The following is a 23,569-nucleotide window of genomic DNA, read 5'->3' on the forward strand; positions in this document are numbered from 1 at the left end:
TTCATTTAAGTTTTTACTGTTGGTCTAGTGTGTCAGTTTTACTTCTAAAAGCCAAATCCAAGGGGCTGCAGTTGTAAACATGTTTGACTTGAAGCACTTTTCTTGCAAGTACAACTGGCCATTTTTTTCTTCAAAACTAAAGTTTTTTACTTTTGCAATGCAACACAACATGCAAACCTTTGACATTGAGCTAAATAAGTTTTTTTTTTTGTTATCAATGGCTGCCTCCCATAAATATTGAAAATAACAGTGGATGATGGTTGTTTGCAGCACCTTCAGAGTGACATCTCACAGCTTTGCTGCCTGCATTTTGCTTAGCTTTGCCTTCATGCTCTGTTTTAGGTTCATAGACATGGATTGTAATACAGCTCCACAAACCTTTTTTTAATTTAACTACAGTTGTTTTAGTGAAGCTGTTTTTTTTAATGGGAAAAAAAGTGACACATAAATGACATTTCTAAGATAACTGTCCATATACACAATGGAATGCAATTCAGAATATTAGAGCACCATTTTTACTTTGGGAGAAAAGTTACAAATAGTAAAACTAAAGTAACAAATGATAACTTAATCCTTTGGTATTTGTTTGTAAACAAGCAAAATTTAGAGAATTAAACTGATCTAAAGTATTTAAAAAGTGGAATTTAATTAATGTAAAGCAGTCTTATTCATAGTAATTAATAGAGGAACATTTTTAATTAAAAGATTGCATCAAAATAATTGGGCTGGAAAATGTCCTTTAAGATTAAGTCGATTGTGCGTTTAAATAGAAAAAATTACATTCCTCTTTTTGCTGCTGGCTGGTTTGACCTTCTTTACTTACTCCCTACTCATATAGACAGTTGTACTGCATCTTCCCTACAATTCCACTTGTTCTAGCCTCTTGATCATCCCACTTCCTACTGTTATATATGCCAATTTCTTGTACTCAAACTCCCTCAGTGGTCCAGACTGTGCCTTGTATCAGCATTTATCTGCTGCACTCTGCTACATAAGCCCCTCCCCCCCACCCTAGCACGCTCCTTGTGGTGCAGTCTAGGCCATTCACCAAACATGCAGGAGTCACAATAGCCAAGCTATATATCCCCCATTCCATCTGTAGCTGGCACTCTTGCATCACATTTGATCTGCTTAGTCTTTTCCCAACTGCCTTTTATTTTTGCTTCTTTTCTTTTTCTACACGGCTTCTCTCTCTTGTGTAGTACAACATTTTTCTTTATCAGTGGGAATAAATTAGTTTTCCTGTTTTTTTTCGCTGTCATCTCCACACATAGACATTCTCAAACAAGCACTTTGTCATGTTGCTTCTATTTTCATTTACTTTTCTACTAGATGCCAGTCCCATTTCTATTTAGGCCATTATCTTTATTCCTCCTTTTCTAACATCACATTTCAAATTTTAACACTTTCCCAAATCCAGATAAATTTTTATAGCAAAATTCCATAACCAAATCAAATATTGTTAATTTGCACACTTTCCCTTCTGAGAACTGTGGTTCAATAAGTCCATCTTGCCGTGCTTCCTCTTTCCAGTGGCTTCATGATGGCTAATGAAGCACACAGAAAAAAAAAAAAAATGTTGTGGCAAAAGAGGAGCTGAGAAGTGTTTCCCATGGAGACAGGCCCTCCAGTGGCTGGCCAGCTGATTGGCTGATTGATGACCCTGTAGCCATTTTAACCGATTAGGGTGAAGGAGCCTTTTATAGCACAGTGAGGCAAGTATGTGACCACATAGCACTACATGCTTTGGAAAACAAATCATGCTTTCAGGTCCTGCTAGATCACACTTGGAGGGAGCACGTTAAGCTTTTAACAAAATTGAGTAAAACCTTAAATAGAATTTAATCTGTCTTGACCAATCCTTAAGTCATAATCTTTTGCTCAATTTTCAATGGTCTAAATTGCATCAATGTTGTCTCGGCAAAACATAGCCAAATGAAAGCTTTGTTTTTAAACTATTAAATGGGTTAAACAGATTTGTTGGTATTGGATTCAAATCCCCGTATCACATCATATTGAACACAAATGTAACCAAAGTCTTACATTTGAGTGCAGTCATTTTCAATGGCACTTCCTATTCTAACTCCACATTTGTCCCCTTTTTTTTATTTAATCTATTACATGGAGTTCTTTCTTTCGCATAGCTCAGTTTACACAGAAGTGTCATAATGTGCCCACGAAGACATGCAGACCAACTTTCACCTTTTTTCTGCTTCTGCAGAAGAGTGCTTCATTTAGAATACAGTGTTACTTGTAAATGTATTGCTGGAAGGAGGAAAAAACCTCAGTTTTGATAGTCTTGTCTAATCTTTGCTCAGCTTTGGCGAGTTTGGAAGCATTCAGTGTTTGTTTCATTTATATTGTACATATTAGTTGCTTAAATTCTGATGCAGCCGTAAGCAAATTAATGTTCTTCACAACCTGCTAAGCAAATTAACATTTATAAACCTTTTTAATTAACCCCTGAAACCCATATCATACTAGATTTTTATTAACCAGAAACATAAAAAAGAATAGAATTGATTCAATGATACTGTTTTCTGCAGCATCTGATGTGTTCAAACCCTCCATCTTGTGAAATGCCTAAACAAAAGATGAATCACATCACTTCAACATAAAATCAATCCACTCTCTTCAGTCTGCATCAAATTTTTTGCCATCCAATTTCTTTTTTATTTTAAGGTTTTTCGTTTGCCTGGGGTTAGGGTTCTAAAGAGCACACTTTCCTTTCACCCTCAACTATATATTGAAAGGCATAACGCTCACTGTATTTCCCCGTCTTAGTGGGGATATAAGATTGATGCAATGCACTGTCTTTGCTAATACTCTATAAAAAACATAGGAGGATTTCCACGGAATTTTATTATTGTGGTTTCGTTTAAAAATAGACGACTGCAACAGTACTGCATTTGTCTGCGTTTACTATTTTTACTCTGCACTGACTTTTATTGACGTATCGACCATAGTCAGTCAAGTTCACCTCTTTGTACGTGGAAACCATATTGCCAGAAGTATTTAAAGTTTTAAAAATGAATGCTCTGTCCTCTTTAGTGCTGTACTTCATTCTGGCTGAGCCATTCAGCACAGCTAGGGTTAAACTATAGCTGCATAATCTTACTGCAGTGTCTAAAGCATTTGGCAGATCGTTACAGTACAAACTGAAAGAAGAAAGAGGGGAAAAAAACATTGCTCTTTAAAATCTCCTTTTTTTTCTTCAAAAAAATCATTTTTATTGCATTTATAACATTTGGCACAGTACAAATTCTTGGTGCTTTTACAAGATAAACCTGTAAAGATCGGCACTGACCTTTTTTCGGTTTTGTTAAAGAAAGTCTTCTCTGTATAAATATTTTTCTCGTCACTGCATTCTGTGAAGCATGGTGTAAAAATCACACAGAATGCCCCTTTTTAAAACAATACTACTCTCATTTGTCAAAGTCAAGACAGCATCTTAAACAACTCGTTTTAAATAGAAGTTACAAGTTAGAAAATATCTCATTTTATTTTTTAATATATGTTTCTCTATCACCAACCCATGGTATTTTCAGTTTGTCCATATATATATATATATATATATATATATATATATATATATATATATATATATATATATATATATATAAATTTATTTATAAGCATGTACAACAATAAATCAGTCTTTTAAAGTTGCACTCTGTACAAAAAGTAGCTCCTGTCCTTTTTTTCTTGTGCATTCTATTGCATGATATTCATGAGTAAAGGAACTTGTGAGTGGAACTTAGTTGGGCTGGAGCTGGAGACTGGAAGGAAAATGAGAGCATTTGGGGGGGGGGGGGGGGGGACTTTTCAAATCTGAGTCTCTTGTACCTTCTCCTTGGTGTGAGTTTTGATGACATAGGGCTCAGCCATCGTGGGGACAGTGCTGGGCAGGGTTCGAGGCAAAGAATTACCAACATTGTTGTCTGTCCATTTAGCTCCATGGCCGGTAGGTTTGTACGTGTTGTATTTAGGCTTAAGAGTGCTGTAGTCCATCTTATGAGGGCTATAGTCCATTTTATGTGGACTATAATCAAGTTTAGGTCTCTGTGTATGTGGACTAAAGTCAGACTTGAAAGCGCTGTAATCCACTTGATGGGGACTGAAATCGGTCTTGAAGGCGTTGTAGTCAGGTGCAGACTTATGAGGAGTGTAATGATCCTTATTTTTGTAGGTCATATCCGTCTTGGGTCTCTGGGAGTTGTAGTCCATCTTGACTTTAGGTTGAGTGCTATAGTCAGGGTTAAATGGCATATGGTCAGGCTTAAATCTTGGGTGAGTGCCAAAGTCTGTCTTGAATGGACTGTGTTCAGATTTTGGTTTGTGTTGTGAGTTGTAGTCTGATTTCAGTGGGCTATAGTCATGTTTTACTTTTGGTTGGGTGCTATAATCTCGTTTAAACGGGCTGAAGTCAGTTCTCTGTCTTGGATGAGTGCTGTAATCTGCTTTGAAGGGACTATATTCTGTTTTAGCCTTAGGGTGAATGCCAAAGTCCGTCTTAAATGGGCTGTATTCTTGCTTGTGAGAGTTGTAGTCCTGTCTAAACGGACTGCAGTCGAGCTTTGGTCTGTGAAGGCTAAAGTCAGGCGTTGATTTGTGCGTGTTGTAATCTGCAGTGGATTTGTGGCTACTAAAGTCCATATTTGGCTTATATGTAGTGTATTCAGCCTTCGGCTTGTGTAATGCAAAATCAGGCTGGGGTTTATATTCAGCCTTGGGTTTGTGAAAATTGTATTCAGTCCTGTGGCTGATGAAGTCCAGTTTATGAATGCTGTTGTGGTCCCGTATTTCAGGTAATGTGAGAGATGACTCTTGGGTTGCTGATGCTGGTGGTGGAAGGTCCTCGTCATCCACCTGAATAATCTCTACTGTACGGGCAGCTGCCACTGTGCTCCTTTGCTGGTGGCGCTTTCTCAATTTGTAAAAGGCAATTAGCATGACTGCAGCCAACAATGTTACTGCCACAAAGCAACCTATTATGATTTTGGTGGTTGTCATAACTTCATCCAGGCTTGGGCCAGACTTGCCTGGTTTTCCAGTGACCCCTCTAAGTCCTGGTAAAATGGATGGCTTGGCTGCGTTTGCTGGACTGTCCGTGTTTTGCAGCAGCACTGTTGGTGTTGAGATGAAAACTGGTTGAAATACAGAAGGAGCTGCAGTTGTAGTTGTTGTCCTTAGGTTGACTCCTCCTCCTCCAGCAACTCCAGCACCTGCAGCAGCTGTTGTCATGCTAGTCTTAGGTTTGGGCATCTCTGTGGTTGGACCCAAGACCTCCACAGTCACTGTGGTAAAGTAGCTCAAGACGGATGTGTTAAGCTCTGCTGCACTCACGTTGAGATAGGCTGAGGCATTCGAGTTCCCAGCCGCATTGGACACCATGCAGGTATAAGTACCGGTGTCTCCTGCCAAAACATTTGAGAAGTTGAGGGTACCATCACTAAGCACTGATATCCTGGGGTGCCAAGAGGCATGTGTCAGAATAGTCCCATTGGGTAGCAACCAACTCACTGAAGACATTGGAGCAGTGCTGCAACGCAGCTCAGCTACTCTTCCTGCTGAAATATTCAAGTCCCTTGGTGCATCTGCAATGAACGGTGCAGAACACTGAATTGCCGCACCCTCGCCTTGTTCCACTTCAATCAATTGACGGCCTCTCATTGTAACAGGTGAGTTGCATCGTCCACAGCAAGTTGAGTTAGTAGGGATGTATTCTCTTAGCCAGCGGGCTAACCATGCTGCTTCGCAGCCACAGTTCCAAGGGTTATGGTGAAGATGAAGCTCCACCAAGTACCTGAGTGGGGAGAATAGATTGTGTGGCACTGCACTCAGGTTGTTATGGGCAAGATTGAGTTCCACCAGTGAAGATAAGCCATCGAAAGCATTGCGTTCAATTACTGTGATTTGTGAGTTCATCACCCATAGTTTTTTAAGAGACCGTAGACCTTTGAAGGAGCCTGGCTTTATCACAGGGAACAGATTCTCAGAGATCTCCAGCTCCTCAAGGCCATTTAGGGGACTCAGATTTGGCATATCACCCCTTATGTTGCACATTCCCAGGTTGAGGTACTTGAGATTTTGTAGACCTTCAAAAGCTCCTTCTGAGATGTACTCCAATTTTCTCAATTCTCCTAGGTCCAGTCTCATGAGTGAGGGCACCCGGTTAAAGGCATATGAGGGAATACTTTCAATTGGGTTGTTCCTCAGCCACAGTTCTCTCAGTTTAGACAGGTACTCAAAGGCCCCACTAGGCACAACTGTCAACCTGTTATCAAAGAGCTCCAAAGTGTTGAGGCTTGTCAGTCCATTAAACGCACCCACCTCAATCTGCCGTATGGCATTTCGCCCAAGCTGGAGCACCTCAAGGTGGTGCAGATGGCGGAAAGAGTCAGCCTGCACCGCCTCAATGGCGTTTTCCATTAGATTGAGGTGTCGTGTGTTGGCAGGAATGCCAGGGGGCACTCGGGTTAAGCCCCTTCGAGTGCACACCACTTTCCCCTGCTGATTACTGCAGGAACACTGTGGTGGACAGCCCTGAGGTCCTTGAGGCACCGCCGCCCCCGCCGAGGCCAGGGAGGCGCTGCTCCACGCTCGCACCATCAGGAATAATACACAGAACAGGGCGGCTTTCCTGGCACGATGCACAGCTACCCGCCCCAGGAGAGTCATGATGTGGCACGTTCATAATTCAGCATCATCTGGGGGGGAGGATGGGGATGTTTGGGACAGGTGTATGGAGGGTTTTGGGACAGGGAGAGTAACCGAATATCTGAAAATATCAAAGGGGAAACTGTCAATTTAACAAGGGAATGGAGTTGCTTTAGTGCGTACAGCAGGAAAACAAGTCTTGACCTGTCCCGATTTAAACAGAAATTATCCTTCTGTCAACTATTAAGGGGACAGGGACAGGGAGGGATGGAGGAGGCTGGTTCTTATAAAACATGTGTAAAGGACATACTTAGTAAGCATACAGACACGGTATAACTCAACAGAATAAAAAGTAAGGTGTCACAAAGTGATGCAAAGAGGGGTTGAAACACTGGACACCTACCTCAAGTTATTTTTACAGGTCCTTGAACAGAGATAAATATATTCCGTCCTTTTTGCAATCAGAAAAGAGTTGTGGTTTTCACGTCAGGTGCATTTGTATCCAAGAGCAGCAAAGAAAACCCTTTTTTATTTGTCCTGTCAAAATTAGTACCAATACCAAAGAGCTTAATCTAGAAGATGTTGAGCCCTTTTGTAAATCCATACATCCAAAGAGAAGGGTTTGAAGGCCTGAAGGGAGTTTTTCTTCTCCCGCTCTGATGAGGGGAAGAAGAAAAAAAAAGACTGCAGACAGGAATCCAGTCAGGCTCCAAGAGCAGCAGCGATTTCTTGTTTGGTTCTTGCTGTCGTTTCCTCTCGTCTTGCTTGTCCTTGGAATCCGACAGTTGATCTGCTTGTCCAGGTCTCCATAGTACTGGTGACCATAAAAACACACATGCAGTTTTCTGCAGCAAAATGTCAAAAAGGAGGAGTATATAGGTGAGGGTAAAAAAAGATTGAATGAAAATTCCACAGTCCTCAAATCTTCAACGCCTCATTGTTTGTTGTGGTCTGTAGGAAAAGCTGAGGGAGCTTAAAAAAAACAACCCCCCCACCTTCTTGGTATTCCTCTGTTCACTTTTTAAGTAGTCAATCAGTTGGTCGGTTGGTCAGTCTGTACCGCCTTCGCCTCCTCTTGCATTTCTTGTTCTTTGCGCACGCTCTGAGGGTTGTGCCATCGTGTTCACTTAATTTTTCTGAATTTTTATGTCTTTCCTCAGGGAGAGCTTGGCAGGGGTTGAAAGGACACACACTCCCTTCATTAGCTTCTTAGTCCTCTTAACAAGCCACACACTCCAGCCTTGGTTGCTGCGGTTGCAGCAGCAGGAATTGCAGACAAGGAGACACCATCCCTGCGAAACACACAGCGGCAGTTGCGAGCAGGCACAGCAGCAGCTGCTGCCTGCCTCCTGAACAGTTCCCAATAATCCGTCAATTTCTTCTGAAGGAGAGTGGGGTGGGGGTTGAATGGGAATGATGAGTGGAGAGGAGGTCTCGTAGCTGGTTTGATTGAAGCGGGTTAAAGAGAAGAACGGTGCACAGTTTTCCCCCTCCTCTCAGTGGCTTGTTTCTTCGTTTCCAGCTTCTTTTTTCTTCCTTTCCCTCTATTTTTGTGGTGATCAGCACCCCCTCGCTAATGCAGCATCCAACTGGGGAAAGAAGCAAGGCAAAGGAGGCAAGCGCTGGGCAAGCGCGGCTCACAGGCGTGACGTTAACAGCAGCGTCGATGTGGAAAGGATCCGATGTAGCAGCAAAAGAGAGCGTGTGCCGTCTCTCTCCTGGTCACTTGTGCTCTCTTTCTCACTCTCTTACCCACTCTCTCGATTTCTCTCTGTCTCTCTCTTTTTTTTTTTTTTGCTCTCTATGCCTCCCTCCTGCTTTCTGCAGTGTCCTGAGGTAGTTGGATAAGCTTAAAGCACAGACCTTTTTAGGGACCAAAACCAGTTTGCTCCCTCAGTCTCCTTTTTTCAGCTTTTATTCTTAAAGCTTTGTAATGTGGCTCTTAGGGAGATTTTGTGGTTTCGGGGAATTGATGCACACTTCACAAAATAGGCAGAGATGGAATGTGGCATCCCAGCGCTAACCACATTTTAACTCACCCGTACCCAGCACCAATCGACCATTCCACGAGTCGAATGCAGGCAGATGGGCTCTCTGTTTCTCACTGGCTGCTTTTCTTTCATGGTGGTTGGTCTTTTCTTTTCTCTGTACTTCCTTTCTCTTTACTTTTTCTTCCATCTCCTGCAATCTCCTTTTGCTGCGTCCTTTCGTGGAAAAGAGGAACATGAATGGACTGCTGACGCATCATGCTTGGAGCAGTGCTAGGCTTTGATGCAGTGTGTTGTGCATTAACCCCTTTCTCCAATTCACTCCACCCCAACCATCTCACAGACTTTCTTCCTATCTGACTATACGCAATGATAGTATATCTTGTATACATAAATGCAACTTTGGCGTCAGGAGACACTTCAATAAAAATAAATATCTTCCAAAGTTATGTACAAATGAGCAAAAATGAAAATAAAATGTAAGAGGAAAAAACAAAGCAATTCAATTAAAAATTATTCAATTAATTGAGTTTTGCATAAAACACTAGTCAGTGATGCTATCTACAGTCAGGACCATAAATATTTGGACAGAAACACATTCTTTCTAATTTAGTTTCTGTACATAACCACAGTGAATTTTAAATAAAACATCTCAGATGCCATTGAAGTGCAGACTTTCAGCTTTTATTCCATGGGTTGAACAAAAAGATGGCATAAAAATGTGAAAAACTAAAGCATTTTTTAAACACAATCCCTTCATTTCATGGGCTCGTAAGTTATTGGACAATTGACTTCCATGCTATTGCATGGGCAGGAGTAGGCAATTCCCTTATGTCATTATGAGTGAAGCAGATAAATGGCCTGGAGTTGATTAGAGGACTCGTGCTTGCATTTGGAAGATTTTGCTGTGAACAGACAACAAGCGGTCAAAGGAGCTCTCCATGCAGGTGAAAGGAGCCATCATTAAGCTGAGAAAAACAGAAAAAAACCATCCGAGAAATTGCTACAGTATTAGGAGTGGCAAAATCAACAGTGTGGTAAATCATGAGAAAGAAAGCAAGCACTGGTGAACTCAGCAACGCAAAAAGACCTGGACATCCACGGAAGACAACAGTGGTGGATGATTGCAGAATCATTTCCATGGTGAAGAGGAACCCGTTCACAACAGCCAACCAAGTGAACAACGCTCTCCAGGAGGTAGGCGTATCAATATCAAGTCTACCATTTCCATGAGTTCAAGACTTCAGGCTGTCATTGCCAACAAAGGGTTTTCAACCAAATATTAGTAATGACCATTTTGTTTTCAGTTATTTCATTTGTCCAATAACTTACGAGCCCATGACATGAAGGGATTGTGTTTAAAAAATGATTTCTTTTTTCACATTTTCATGCAATCATTTTGTTCAACCCATGGAATAAAAGCTGAAAGTCTGCACTTTGATGGCATCTGAGTTGTTTTATTTAAAAGTCACTGTGGTGATGTACAGAAACTAAATTAGAAAAAAATGAGTCTCTGTCCAAATACTTATGGTCCTGACTGTACCTTTTATAATGCTCCAGAGTTTTGGAAAAGCCAAAAAAAGAATGGTCAACATCCTCTTAAACCCTACCAAGTCCAACGTTTCAGCTTATTTTCTTTACAATTTAGAATCAAAGTTGTATTTATGTATAGACAGAAGTCTAAGTAGAAACCCCTGAAAAATAAAACTGTTTTCTTTAAATGAAAGCAGAAATGAACTGTAACAAAACAGCCCTCTAGCTTTCAAATCATATGTCTCTGAAAGTTGTTAGAGCACTTTAAGCAGACAGGCCGTAACCTTCGATCTGAACACAAACTGTCGCTCCAGGAAGCACACACCCTTAAAAGGTCATGTTAAAGAAGGCAAATGGGAGAAAACAAGACATTCTTTACCTTCTTGCTGCAGGAGAAGTAGTAAAACAAATGCACACTACTGTCCCATCACCCTTCTTTCTGATGATTTGTACAAGCCTCGTGTCCATTAAAGTAAGTAGCAGTGTGGGTAATTGATGGTTGGTAAAGCTAGCTGTGACAGTGCAGCTAGGTGTGTTTGTGTCTGAGCTGGAGAGCAAGCGTGCGAAATAGACGAGGAGGGAGGAGAGAAAGCACAGAAGCTAGAAAAGGTCACACTGCCTGTAGCGCAGTACGTTATTCCCACTGGCACAGGAGTATAGAGCCAGCTCCAACATTATACACACACGTACACACTCTCCGACTTTCTCCTCGACTTCACTGCTGTTGAATACGAACTAGCTTCAATGAAGCACATGTAACGGGAAGGTGACAGCCACTAGAGGATAGGGAAAGATTTTCTTTGGTTATTAAAAAAATAAAAAGGGGAAACTTTTCCTTCCCAAAGAGATTCCCCTGCACCACAGTGACATGGAGACTTTGTTCAATGCAGCTCTAGTCAATCAAACTTTTGATTGAATTGAAGAAGCAGCTTTCAAGTTAGAACAATTGTATTATAATGTACACAAACTGAAGCCGTGTTGATAGTTCAGTGTTTTTTTTCCCATTTTTATAGAGATGAAGTATCACATTCCAGCATAGCCCATGGTCAAACGGGGATGAAAGGGCCTTTAGTCAAGAGCTATCTAGGGAAGGGAAAATGCACAAACTAAAAAAGTGCAGTAGGAAGTGCATAAGTGACAGCACCCTTTTTTTTCAAAATGAAAATGAAATAGTGAGGCAAAGAAGTATTTGGCAGTTACTGATTCTGCAAGTGGTTCCACTTATAAAGATGAGGGCCCTGAATGTTTTTTATAGATACACTTCAACTGTGAGAGATGACATGTAAAAAAAATAAACCAGGAAACCACATTGTATTTTTAAAATGTATTTGTATATTGGTGCAGAAAAAGGTTTAGTCAATAATAAAAGTTTGCCTATATACTTTGTGATCTAGTTGGGGGAAAAAGTTGTACTTGCTGTTTTTCACTGAAGCTTTGAATGATCGCTGTAGCATCAAACATTGTGCCCAAACACGTGTTGTAATTGTTGTAACTGTTTTTGTTTGCTTTGTTTTCCCAAGTAAACCTAGAATCAGGTTGATCTTTCCCTTATATTCAGAACTTCCCAAATGATTTGCTTACCTGTAAGGTGTCCTTCGCTGCAAGGTCGGCTGTCCCCATTCATTTTGATTCTCTTTTTTTCAGCTTCTCCATTCCAACCCCATTCCAGTCTTTCAATGATCACTTTGATTTCCCACGACTAATGGAACCTGGCAATGGCCTTCCAAACTATGTTTGCTCCACTTACTAAAAGTCGTCATCCCTTTGCATTATAATGGGATTTTGGCCCACGAGAGCCAAGAAAGCTTGATAGTCAGCCAATCTCAGATACTGGTAAGACTTTTTTCAAGGTTAAGCATTTATGCATGTGTACTTTTCTCATATGGTATTCCTGACCTTGAAAAATAAGTTACAAGTCATTATTTTGTGTTTAGGACAAATACCAAATAATGCAGATGTTTTTGGAGTGGTATTGCATCTTTAGTTACTGGTTTTTGAAATCTTGGTCACTGTGAACTCAATGTTCAACATATTCTTTCTGGAAAAGAAATGTTGTTAAGGCTTACCTTCTGGACTTGTTGGACAACGACTGCTCAATAATCAGTCAGATACGTGGTCTTTTTTGCCATAGTGCAAGCTTCATGCCTGCTGTATGACCCTTGGCTACAACGCCTTGCCTTAGGCTCTGCAGAGCCAGCACCAGGCCAGCAGAGCACTGGGTGTTCTTGGGGTGCTACACGACCTACTTTGGTGTGACCTGTCCACCAGCATATGCGAGGGGTATATCCAGTCATTTCAGAGTCCATTCCCTGAGGTCAGTGCTAGCATATCTGGGATGTGGCCAGTCACATGTAGGTCAGCAGCCTGTGTCTGTGAGTCTGTGCGTGTGTCCGTTCTTTTCTATTTGCATGAATGGCCCGTGGTGTGGTGTACTAGCAGTGACAGCTGGTTTAAATAAACTGTCCAGTGATATATCTAATGATAATGAGTAGTATTAGATACTTGTTTTATAATTTAGGTGCCAATTTACTCATATCACTTATTCTTTTGTACATTTTTCTTCCCAACATTCAGCCACTTCCAGAATGTTTTATGGACCCTATTTTTAAGACTGTCAAGTCATGCCTTGGTGAGCTATTTAACATGGCATGCCCCTGTGTCACCCACCAACCAGTTTTTTTGGAACTCTGTCTCTTACTTGCACACCTTCGCTGACCTAGACAGATTTATTTATTTTATCCAGGAAATAATTTGCCATAAATCCCATGCATCTTAAGCACAAATACACACAGACATAATCAGATTATCATTAGGGCTTAAACGGCTTTATTTTTTTCTCTTTACGCACACACCATAAGTTGGTGAATTATGAGAGTATTATAAGCAATAGGATGTATTAGTGGCTTCCATCTGGCAAGTTTGGATTGGTTGCGTTTAATCAAGGATACCTGGTTGGTCTTGCCAATTTCATTTGTTTTTGAAAGCCCAAGAGTCATTAAACCATGCTTACAAGAATAACTTTCGAGGATGTCCTCTCTTCATTTGATTAATTTTGCTTTACTGGTTAAGCTTCTTTTTTTTTTTTATAATCCCTGTGAGAAATGTAATTGAAACTAGATGAAAATGTTTAAAGAAAATGTTTTTTGGACTATATTTAGCCTCTTTTGGTAACCATGTTCTCTGGTCATCAGGAAATATATTGTTTAGATTTTCCACATTTTAGAATTGATTTTCAATTTAAAAACACGTTGGCAGGTATTTAAAGACCTGGTACATATAAAAAAAAGTTTCTGTACTTGGTTTGCCAGCAAACTTTCTGGTAGAAAATTTGTGGGTTGTTGTCAAGAGAAAGTATGATATCAGACCCAAGCATTCTCAAGACCTGAGAGCAGATATCAAAGTAACTTAGGCTTCCATTACACCTATAAAATGTCAGAGGCTGATTGCTCCAGGGGTCATTGAAGCAGTAAGTCATGCAAAAGGAAGTCCAACCAAGTATTGAGTGCATTAAAATATAGTTTTCAGAAGCTGAAAGGTTTTGCTGAAAACATCCTTTTTGATTGGTCTGATGTGATATTTTAATCTTCTGAAATGGAAATTTGGCTATCAGTATCTATAGGGTTTAATAGAGCATCATTTTAAAAATTACTAAAAATAGACTTGAAATATATAAATCTTTGTGTATTGATTCTGAATAAAATAAGTATCACATTTTTAAATTGACAGAAAAAAAGAAATTTTTCACCATATTTGTATATTGAGATTATGTTCATTTTATACTTCATTTATGTTCAAAAATCTGTGTTCTGAACAAAAAGTGCTGGGGGAAAAAATCTAAAAGCAGAAATTCCTAGTGTTTCTGGTGTGTACCCTTTTGCAAACGTAACCATCCTCTCGTTGTATAATGTACATAGCAATTATTTTCTTTCACTTTCACCTCTTACAGGTTTATTATAAGTTCATAAGGTAATTGTATGTATTTATCTTGGTGTTTACCCTTGAGAGTGCAATTTTGGTCAAGGCAAATCACAGAAAAGATGTTTTTTTTCTCATTATGTTGTTTACATCTAGCATTATTAACAAAGACAATGTCATTATTTCATTAATAACCCTATAGGGTTGTAAAAAAATAACATTTTCTATACCTGTAGCTTGTAGAGTCCTTTTTCATAGTTGGCTTGTCCTCACATGTCTTTGGTCAACAGACCCAATTTAGATTCATACAGCATCCCTGTGTACTCATCAGTGTTGCCTTGCCAACTGCTAGACCTGGAAAATTGATGTCTCTTTCTCTGAGCAATGTGAAGGTAAAAACACAGTAATTCACTGCAGAGAGAGCAGTTAAATCTTCCAGACTCTCAGCTCCAGGGACCAAAGACGCCATCTTCATAGTGATCTCCCCTCCCATCTGGTTGATAGTTTGTTGGGCTTTGGTTGGATAAAATGTACTCCCCAACTACCGGTACATGCTACTCTACAGCATAATGTAAACTTCTGATGGTCTTTTGGAAAACCTTTCTATTCCTGTATAAATTGGAATACTTTGAACATTTCAGTCAGTCCTATTGTTTAAAGCTCTTCAGCAACTGCACCAGGATGAGTTTTTTTTTTTTAAACTAGGGTTTTTGTTAAAGCAGCTCAACAATTTTTCTTCAGCTAATTTAGTTGAACTGCTCCCCCCATAAACTGGACAACAGATAGACTTTTTATAGTGTTGCACATATGAACCATAACTGTCAGGTTTCATACAGTATGATTCATACTGAGGCCTTATATAGTACACGATATAAGTGTGAAATACATTTTATTTCCTGTCAAATGTACCTGGAGCTATGGAATAGTTATTTCTTTATGTAGAAGTTGTAGATTTTAACACCAATTCACTAGTAAATATTTTCAGCCTAATTGTTTTGTTTTTTGCACCAGATATCTTGAGAGAAGCACCTTTAAACTATACTAAAATTTCAAAGTTATTTTCTTTTATTTCTCCACAAATGGAGCAAAAACCTAAAAAATAAATAAATAAATAAATCAGCAAGTTTTTTTGTTTTCCATAAATTTTCAACCTTTGTGCTAAAGATTAATAGCAAATGTAAAGATAAAACAGCAGCTGCATAGTTTTATTTTTGATAAAGCTTTAGGTCACTATTACTACAGCAATTTAAATTCTGTATAAATCAATTAATTGGTCCTGAGTGCATTGACTGAGATGCATTTTGTTTGCCCATTTTCTTGTGCGACTGCTCATTCTCTCGATCAGTGTCGCCCGCTCCTCTTTTTTTTTTTTTCTTCCTGTGTAATATCCTCCATTTCTGGGCCTCAATGTATTTCCCTGCACTGGGATTTGAGGAGCCAAGCTGCGTGTCTAATCTATGAGCGCAACCAGCACAGCATCAAATGTTTGGGGCTGCTGTACCTGCAGCCTCCAACAATACAACACTTGAACAGTTGCTCACTCAAGCAGATAGGAGACAATGTATGGTGGGAGGACTCCGGGATGGAGGGATAGCTGAGTGCATGCTGAAATTATTGCCAAAGAGCCACGCAAAGTTTAGAGGAATCGAGTAATGTAAGGGTGGAAATTGATCAAAAGAATCGTCATCTCGCATACACATACGCCCTCCCTCTCGATCCCAAGCCCTTCGACCTTGTTTAAATGTGTTCTGTAGGAATGCAATCAGGGATTTCCCTTGGAGGTAGGCCACGGCTAGGGACCAGTAGGGTCCCAGCTATGAAAGCAAGGGGCGAAAAAGCAGCAGGCAGCACTTTCTAAATTGAAGTCAATAACACAACAGCCCATTCTATCCTCCCACACAGTCCTCTTACAGTCACCAAGCAGAGCTGAGGGTAGAATGTCGATTGAGTTCTCGGAACCAACTCTACGCTTGGTGACATGCGTTTGTGTAGATCAACACATGACAGAAAAGCATCAGTGAAGGCAAGTGCGGGGCCGGTTGTATAAAATATAAGCGTTAGGAAAAAAAAAAATGTATATATTTTCCATGCTTGACATCTCTGCCAGAAATTCACCTCAAACATTTATAGGGAATTGGCTTTAACTTCTCAGGTCTGACCAAGTGCTGAGTTTACACACCAAAGTGATTTGTATTGTACATTTAGCTATTGTAAGAAATCTTGCTAATGTTGGCATATTTGAGACACATGCACATACAGCCTTATTTTGACTTTAATTCCTTTCCGCGTGTTAGCACTTCTACAAAGCTTAGGGGGATTAGAACTGGTATGGTTGGCCTTCTCTGAGCAAGGATAGAAAAGAAAACTACTGACTAGTAAACACTCTGCTGCCATGACAGGACAATGTGTCTATGCACGTGCTGTAAGCCGACACACTTTTGCATCTGATGTCAACATTAATGGTTACAGGCACATCCACACAGTTTGAAACAGGCATGTTTGTTTGGGAGCTTGCACTTTTTACTCACATTTGCTGAGCCTAACATTTAAAGGAGTGGATCGACTACAGTTTTAATACCCTGGTTTCCCAGCAGGGTGCTGACCTCCTTGAGCTTTGTGTTCTTTTCTTTTTTTTTTTTTTTTTTTGTACGTCCAGATGCAAATTCATTATCACAACTTGGATTTCAGCTTGTGGAAATAAAGGACCTAATAGTCTGCTTTTTTTTTTATTAGTCTATTTGAACCAGTTGCACTTAGAGGATTTTTTGCTTTACTGAGTGGAAATAAATGATTTTAAGTTCCTGATTTGTTTAAATTTCGCAAGTTTAGCAGAAAAAAAAACGTAATTTCTTCAGTAAACTGATAACACCTTCTGACATTAACTTTCAAATTCTATTGCAGTTTCACATCATGATTGTCACCTTTCAGTTGCAAAGTATGGCTCATCCATTGCCATTATCTCATACTTTTGTCATTTTGTGCCTATCTGCTGGTTGATCCACAGATCCATTTTGTTCAGTCCAATGATTTCCCGCCCCTATGCCTCTGCTCTTTTCCTGTACTCTGCCAGTTCTGACTGATAGCATCAGTCTAGGTCACTTACACCCTAGTTGTGTTTATTGGTGTGTGGCCCAGTTCTTTTTTTTTTTCCTCCAATAATATGCTCCTGCTCCAAACACACACATCCACACACACTCAGACAGGAAAAGCTTGACACATGGATGAACAGTGGTAATTTCCCTGGACAGACATTGATTTCACTTTCATTAAACTGCCTTGTTTGACATCCTGATGGAAATCATCATTTTTTTCCTCAACGATCACTTTCTTGGAAAGACGTATGTGCCTTATCTTTTTTTTTTAAATTTATTTCAAGTGAACACACAAGAACCCATCACACAACCAAACTGCAGGCTAAATTTGATATTGCTTTTAGACACATGGTACTGATTGTAAATATTGTATTTGTACTTGGGTATATAAAGTTTTGAACTCGTAACCTGATGGGAAAATATTTGTGTTATGACTCTAATATTAGTAATTAGTCATTCTAATAGTTTAGTTCCTTTCTGTAAATCATGACGCACAGGTTCTTAAGGGCATACTCTACAGTAATGCATAAAAATGGACAAAGGCACTCAGATGGACTTCCTTAAATATCTCCCACTTCAAGAAACACTATTCACTCTTTCTGTTACTGGATATATCACAAGGTAACAGCTTGTGGGTAAATGTTTTTACGTCTTCAAAGGTAGGCGTAGACTTAGTGAGGCTAGAGTGAGTGTTGACCTTGTCAAAATATCGTTGTAGCTTGCAGCTTCATGATATAGTTCAGTGGTAAGTGGTGTCTTTTTCCCTGTGGCCACATAGCAGACATTGATTTGGAAATGTCTGTGTACCACTGAATTGTTTTTTTGTTGTTTGCCAGTTCACTGTTAAGTATTCTTGCGTTCCACATATTTACATAGTGTGCCTATTGTATTGTTGGAATCTTTTTTGCTGAAAAACGTATGCTTCATTTGATAAGCCGATTGTGCGTCTGTGTTATAGCTATTGTATTTAATATGTGAGCCAATTATATGATCTCGATGGTCTTGCCAAAACAGGCAATGCCTTTGTGTTATTTAACTATGTTCATTAGCCAGCAGTACTTAAGTTGAGTCATTATCAGATATAGTAAGATCAGACAGAGAGAAAAAAAAAAACACTTTGCTGTTCACTAACAAGATCAAGATCACCATAGATGGAAAGTATTTGGCCTCGCTGCGCAATGCAATAATACTGAGTTAAATTTGTGGCAACATTGCGGAGTGACATCACTTAGCTCAAGGATGTGTTTGATGCCCTTTTGTTCACGTAATCTCACGAGTGACTCATCCCTCCTGCTATTGTACCTCCACTCTATTGTCCTGCATCTGTGTTTGACAAGAAAAGCGGATGTCTGATAACGTGTTGCAGCTCCGACAAAAGCCTCTGCTAAAGAGATGCAGTATTGGGTAAACAAAATGTAGTAATGGAATGGTTAATTGATTCATGGTTGACTCATTATTACCCTTTATGCCAAGGCATCGCTGTTGTCGAAGGCATAGCAATTTAATCATGCCATTAGAGAGGGGGGAAAAAAATTCTCTTACTGTCATAAAAATTATGCCTTCATATGAATTTTAGATTCCACCATCTTATCCCTGCAAATGGTTTATCCCTAAAGCTAAGTCCATCTTAAGTTGCTCGTTTTTTTTTCTCCTTTTTTTTTCCCTCCAGCATCTCCCATCACTAACTGTGCTGTTTGGTTGTTGCAATTTACCCTTTTGTGAAAATATCTAAATTTTTTGTGTGCAGTTTTGTAGACCGGAACAGGAGCAACGTTTTTCTCTTTTCATTCTCTTTAGTGTTCTCTGTTGTGCTCAGCCTTGTTGTTTCATCTCAGTGTTGGCCTAAATTTGGTCCCCTGTTACATCATTATTGAGGCATTTAAACACCTGTTTTTTTCCCGTTCCAAATGTTAACAGAGAATTAAAAATAAGACATTACTTAGAGAAGTGGTGTCAGGACAGTTATTGTTCACAGTTGACTGAAATCTTTTCATTTTTTCTCATAGGAGACTACTTTAAAAAACTAACATGGCTAAGTTAAAACACCTTACCAAGCTTTACCATCAATAATTGGGCTTTACTTGGTTAATTTCAAATGAGGAATACAAAACTTTAGCTTAAAAACCCATTCCAATAAAAATGAGGTTTTCTGTGTTTTTGACAGTTTCTTGTAGCATTTTTCTAATGATGGACGACATAAAGTAAATTAAGATAAAAAATGCACTTCTGAGCATTTCATTTTTAAATCGTGGTGAATCAGGAAAAACCTTGTAGTTGTTTCGAACAAACTGCAATCGACAGGCCACTAGCTCCCTGCTCCAGTCCATTCTGATGCATCCACTGCAGACAAATAGATCCATGTACATCTTGGGTTTTTTCTTTGTCTGAGCTGGTATCTTGCTCAAACTATACGGCTGGATAGCTCCGATATTCCTCGCAATTTGTGATGGAGCAGAAAAGTTATCATGATTATAAAGGTGTGCTTTTACAACAGATCCAAAGATGATTGGAGTGGGACTTCAAGCTTTTTTATGGCATTATACATCTATAGTATATTGGCCAACATGTGAGATTTTTCTACTTCCTTTGGTTCCCATCAGCTTTAAGCTATGTTGGAGTTGGACAGTTCAAAGTTTACCCATTAGTACAAACATCTGACAATGTATATAGCCACTGTACAGTTTTTGAAAAGAATGCATGGCTGCAGCGTAGCATTGTTTCTTTTTGTGAACAATTCTCCCACATTGTATACTTTGTCCCTTTTCAATTTTTTAACCAGTCCTTTTCTGTTAAAGGTAATTTAATTTGTAACAAAGTTAAACATGTAACCTACTTTTATGCTGAATGGCTAGAATTACTTTTAACTAGTTTAGCTGACAAACAGGGTCAACAAATTTTCTTTAGTATTTTAACTTGATGCCTTATGAAATAAAAAGATAAGTAGCTTAAAACAAATGTCGACGTAAAACCAAAGATCCTTTTACATCATTCTTTTAATTAAGTCAGTATTCATAAGACCAAAAAATGCAATCAGACAGTTGAAACATCGCTCTGTCCCACTTCTAGCTTCTCCATCCTGTTTTGACAACTCTTTACTGCATTTCTGCTTTATAGCAACGTGAAGTAGCTCTTCAGTGGCTCATCTTCACCACTTGTCCCGCACTCAAACTCCAACCTCTGCCTAACAACTCTTCAACCAACCTAGCAACGAGGCACTGAATCTCATTTTGACAAGCACACAGAAATTGACAAAACGCTGGGTAGAAAAATGCCTCAGTTGGCTTTATTTCGCTCCTTTTTTTCCCCTCGTTCATTCTCGTACTTTGTCAGTGCAAGCAGGGTCTGGGAGGACAGAATGGCTTTTTGAGCGACACAAGCTGGTGATGCCATTTGGCACGTCAACCAGTGAATGAGGATAGAAAAGGAACTGGAGACAAATGATGATGCAGTAATGATTGTCCTATGCCCTCTCTTGATATTTTTACCCCATCTCTTTCTGTTGGTCAAAAAAGTTCTAGTTGTTTTCAAAAGACTGGGATGTCTAAAAATGTTTGTTACAAATATTTTACTCAATGAAAATATGTACAGGTTTTTTGGTTTATGCACTTTATGTATAGTTTTATGTAGAATTTATAGAAGGAATAGCAGGCTAGTGTAAAGGTTTATCGGGAAATTTCAGTTTTTGGCTAAAGGTTGAGACATTGCATTCTTTAAAAAAAAAGGTAAATAAATTTGCAGATTTCATTTTGAATTATTTTACGTTCCTTACTATCCTGCGTTTTGCAGATTTCCATGTTGCAAAGCACTTCTCATGTACTTTTTAACTGTGCTAGTCTTGTCCTGTTGTAATCAATTACAAAACCCCAACAGGAATACACTAGACAAATCTTACTGAATCAGATTCTGCTGGACGTCCTTATGTTCATTAACCACATTCTTCCTGGTAATTTGGTTTTGCATAGAATTAAAAATGCAGTAATCCAGATTTGTAACGACTGATCTCTGCTTTTACCCATGCAGAGACTATTGAACATGTAGTCTTAAATCTGATTTATGAAGATGAAGCAAGTCTGTTAAACAATTGTTAATGTGGCAAAGATCAGTTGAGCATTTTAGACGATGTACTTCCTTTTTGTTATTAAAAAGAATAATCTGCATCACAGCAAACTATGAGTGAGGGAAGACCGGAGCGTGAGATTGACAGGCGGATCGGAGCGGCGTCCGTAGTTATGCGGTCGCTGTATCGGTCTGTCGTGGTAAAGAGAGAGCTGAGCCAAAAAGCAAAGCTCTCAATTTACCGGTCGATCTTCGTTCCAACACTCGCCTATGGTCATGAGCTATGGGTCATAAACGAAAGAACGAGGTCCCGAATACAAGCGGCTGAAATGAGCTTCCTCCGTAGGGTGGCTGGGGGCTCCCTTAGAGAGAGGGTGAGAAGCTTGGTCACCCGCGGAGAGCTCTGAGTAGAACCGCTTCTCCTCCACATCAAAAGGAGCCAAAGAAAGGTGATGTGGTTATCGTCAACCCCTACATTCTACTTTGGTCTTTAAATGCTACAGGACTGTGAGCTTAATACTACATTTACAACATGGGTGGACTAGTCTTTGCATCGCACTGATGTGAGTAATGCTTATAGGAGGGGCTGCTTGCAACTACTGATGAAACATTTTAAACACATACCACTACAAAAGTTATTTCTTTAAGTCGTTACATTATTAAGTAGAAATTTTCCAAAAAAGAAACAACCATAATTTGATTTGATTTAATTGGATAGAGCGTCTTCTCAAAATTGGTTGTAAAACATACCCCCATTATTCACTCATCTCTGTGTTGCTGATCTCTTCATTGATTGCAAAATAATGACCAAACTTCATTTGGTCTGCACTCCAAGGTGTAAATGGAGCTGTTGGAAATAAGCCTCATTTTGTAAGGCAATGTGGCTTAATGCCCTCTCTGATCATTTTGACCACCTCTAGATGTGCTCAATGTGGCTTGACTGTTCCCACCAAGCTTTTACTGCTTTAGGTAGCAATTTTAAAGTGTTTCTCTCCTCTGTACCCCCACAATCTTTAGGATGCTTAACGCTTTCACCCAGAACATACTTTACCTTTTAAGAGGAAAAAAGCCCAACTTCAAATCCCAGTGTCCTTTCTATTGTTTTCATAGCTGCCAGGATTTAACATTATTTTCTCCATTCCAGGCACATGTTTTCTGCTTTTGTTGATAAATTAGGAATTGATTTATATTTATAATTTGGACATTGTTTTGCAGTTAGTTTTTGAAATGTTTTCAACTGTCATTCTGTTCACGTTTTCTCAATTGCACCACCACACCAACCAGTCAAAGGAAATTATAATAGTATTAGTACAAATGTCGCTCAATAATCATCGACCACCATGCCATGTTGTCCCTCCCTTAAAAAAATTAGATGGATTGTAGTTATTGCTGTTATTGATTTTTTAACACCAGGCTGTTGAAGTCGGCTTAGACCCTTATTCTTTCTGAGGCATGTTTTGGTCAATGAACACTGTCAATTGTTTATTATTGTAAAACAAGGCACGAATGAAGCAATTAAATCTAAAGTTTAGTATGACTTGTTTTGCAGACTCACTTATTTTTATTTTTCTACTTATTGCTTTGTAAATTTGACTTGGTAATATACATACTGACCCACAAATTCAAGCTACTGTGGCTCATTTACAGTGAATGCAGATGACTAAATGATGATGCGCTGAAGTAGGAGCTCACGGGAAAGTGTGTGAGTTTCAGGCCTTACCTTCCTGACATTTCTTATTGATCCATTTCTGTACTCCACATAGTCTGACTGGGATTTTGATGGTCATAACATTGCTAGATGTTGCTTTACTAGGATTCTATGACCTTTTCCCCATGTTGGGACCGTAGTTTCTCTAGTTCCTAATTGTTACAGGTAAACTTCAGTCACTTTGGTGGTAAAAACTATAAACGACAAGGTCACAGATGTCAGGGGCTGTCACAAAGGCCAACAGAAACCACCTCTGTTTGATTTCTTATATTTACATGAATCAAAAAGGTTTGATATAGCCTAAAAAGTATTAATAAACCAAAATAGATTTTTACTCTACTTGCAACTTATGACGTTCTCTTGACCTGTAGAATCACTAATTACATCAAATGTCTTTTTTTCTGTACCCATTATTTTAACTGTTTGATTTAAATGTTTGTTCACACTGGAGCCATGTTAATTGCCAGGTGCAACATCAATCTATTTCCAGCTAATTTGCATATTTGATTTATTGGTAGTATGTTTTATACAAACTGCAAGAAATTATTTCTATTTTCATTTTGTTTGACATGGTAATCATGTTTTATTGCTTGATCTGACAGACAGGTGATATCTTT

At 39.2% G+C, this 23,569-nt stretch overlaps 2 protein-coding genes across 2 annotated transcripts in view; one reads left to right on the forward strand and one right to left on the reverse strand.

The window, feature by feature from the left end:
- Positions 1 to 23,569, forward strand: part of snd1 (staphylococcal nuclease and tudor domain containing 1) — a 154,671-nt gene that overhangs the window by 63,602 nt on the left and 67,500 nt on the right. The gene's annotated exons all lie outside the window — the stretch shown is intronic.
- Positions 3,205 to 8,397, reverse strand: lrrc4.1 (leucine rich repeat containing 4.1). The gene is made up of 2 exons (XM_011491156.4): positions 7,064 to 8,397; positions 3,205 to 6,781 (listed from the first exon to the last, which is right to left on the reverse strand). Exon 2 carries the CDS (start codon positions 6,679 to 6,681, stop codon positions 3,826 to 3,828), a length of 2,856 nt encoding a protein of 951 aa, XP_011489458.1. The 5' UTR covers positions 6,682 to 6,781; positions 7,064 to 8,397; the 3' UTR covers positions 3,205 to 3,825.

The sequence above is a fragment of the Oryzias latipes genome, chromosome 23 (assembly GCF_053564925.1).
Source record: "Oryzias latipes strain Hd-rR chromosome 23, Olatipes_Hd-rR_3.1".
Classification (NCBI taxonomy): Eukaryota; Metazoa; Chordata; class Actinopteri; order Beloniformes; family Adrianichthyidae; genus Oryzias; species Oryzias latipes.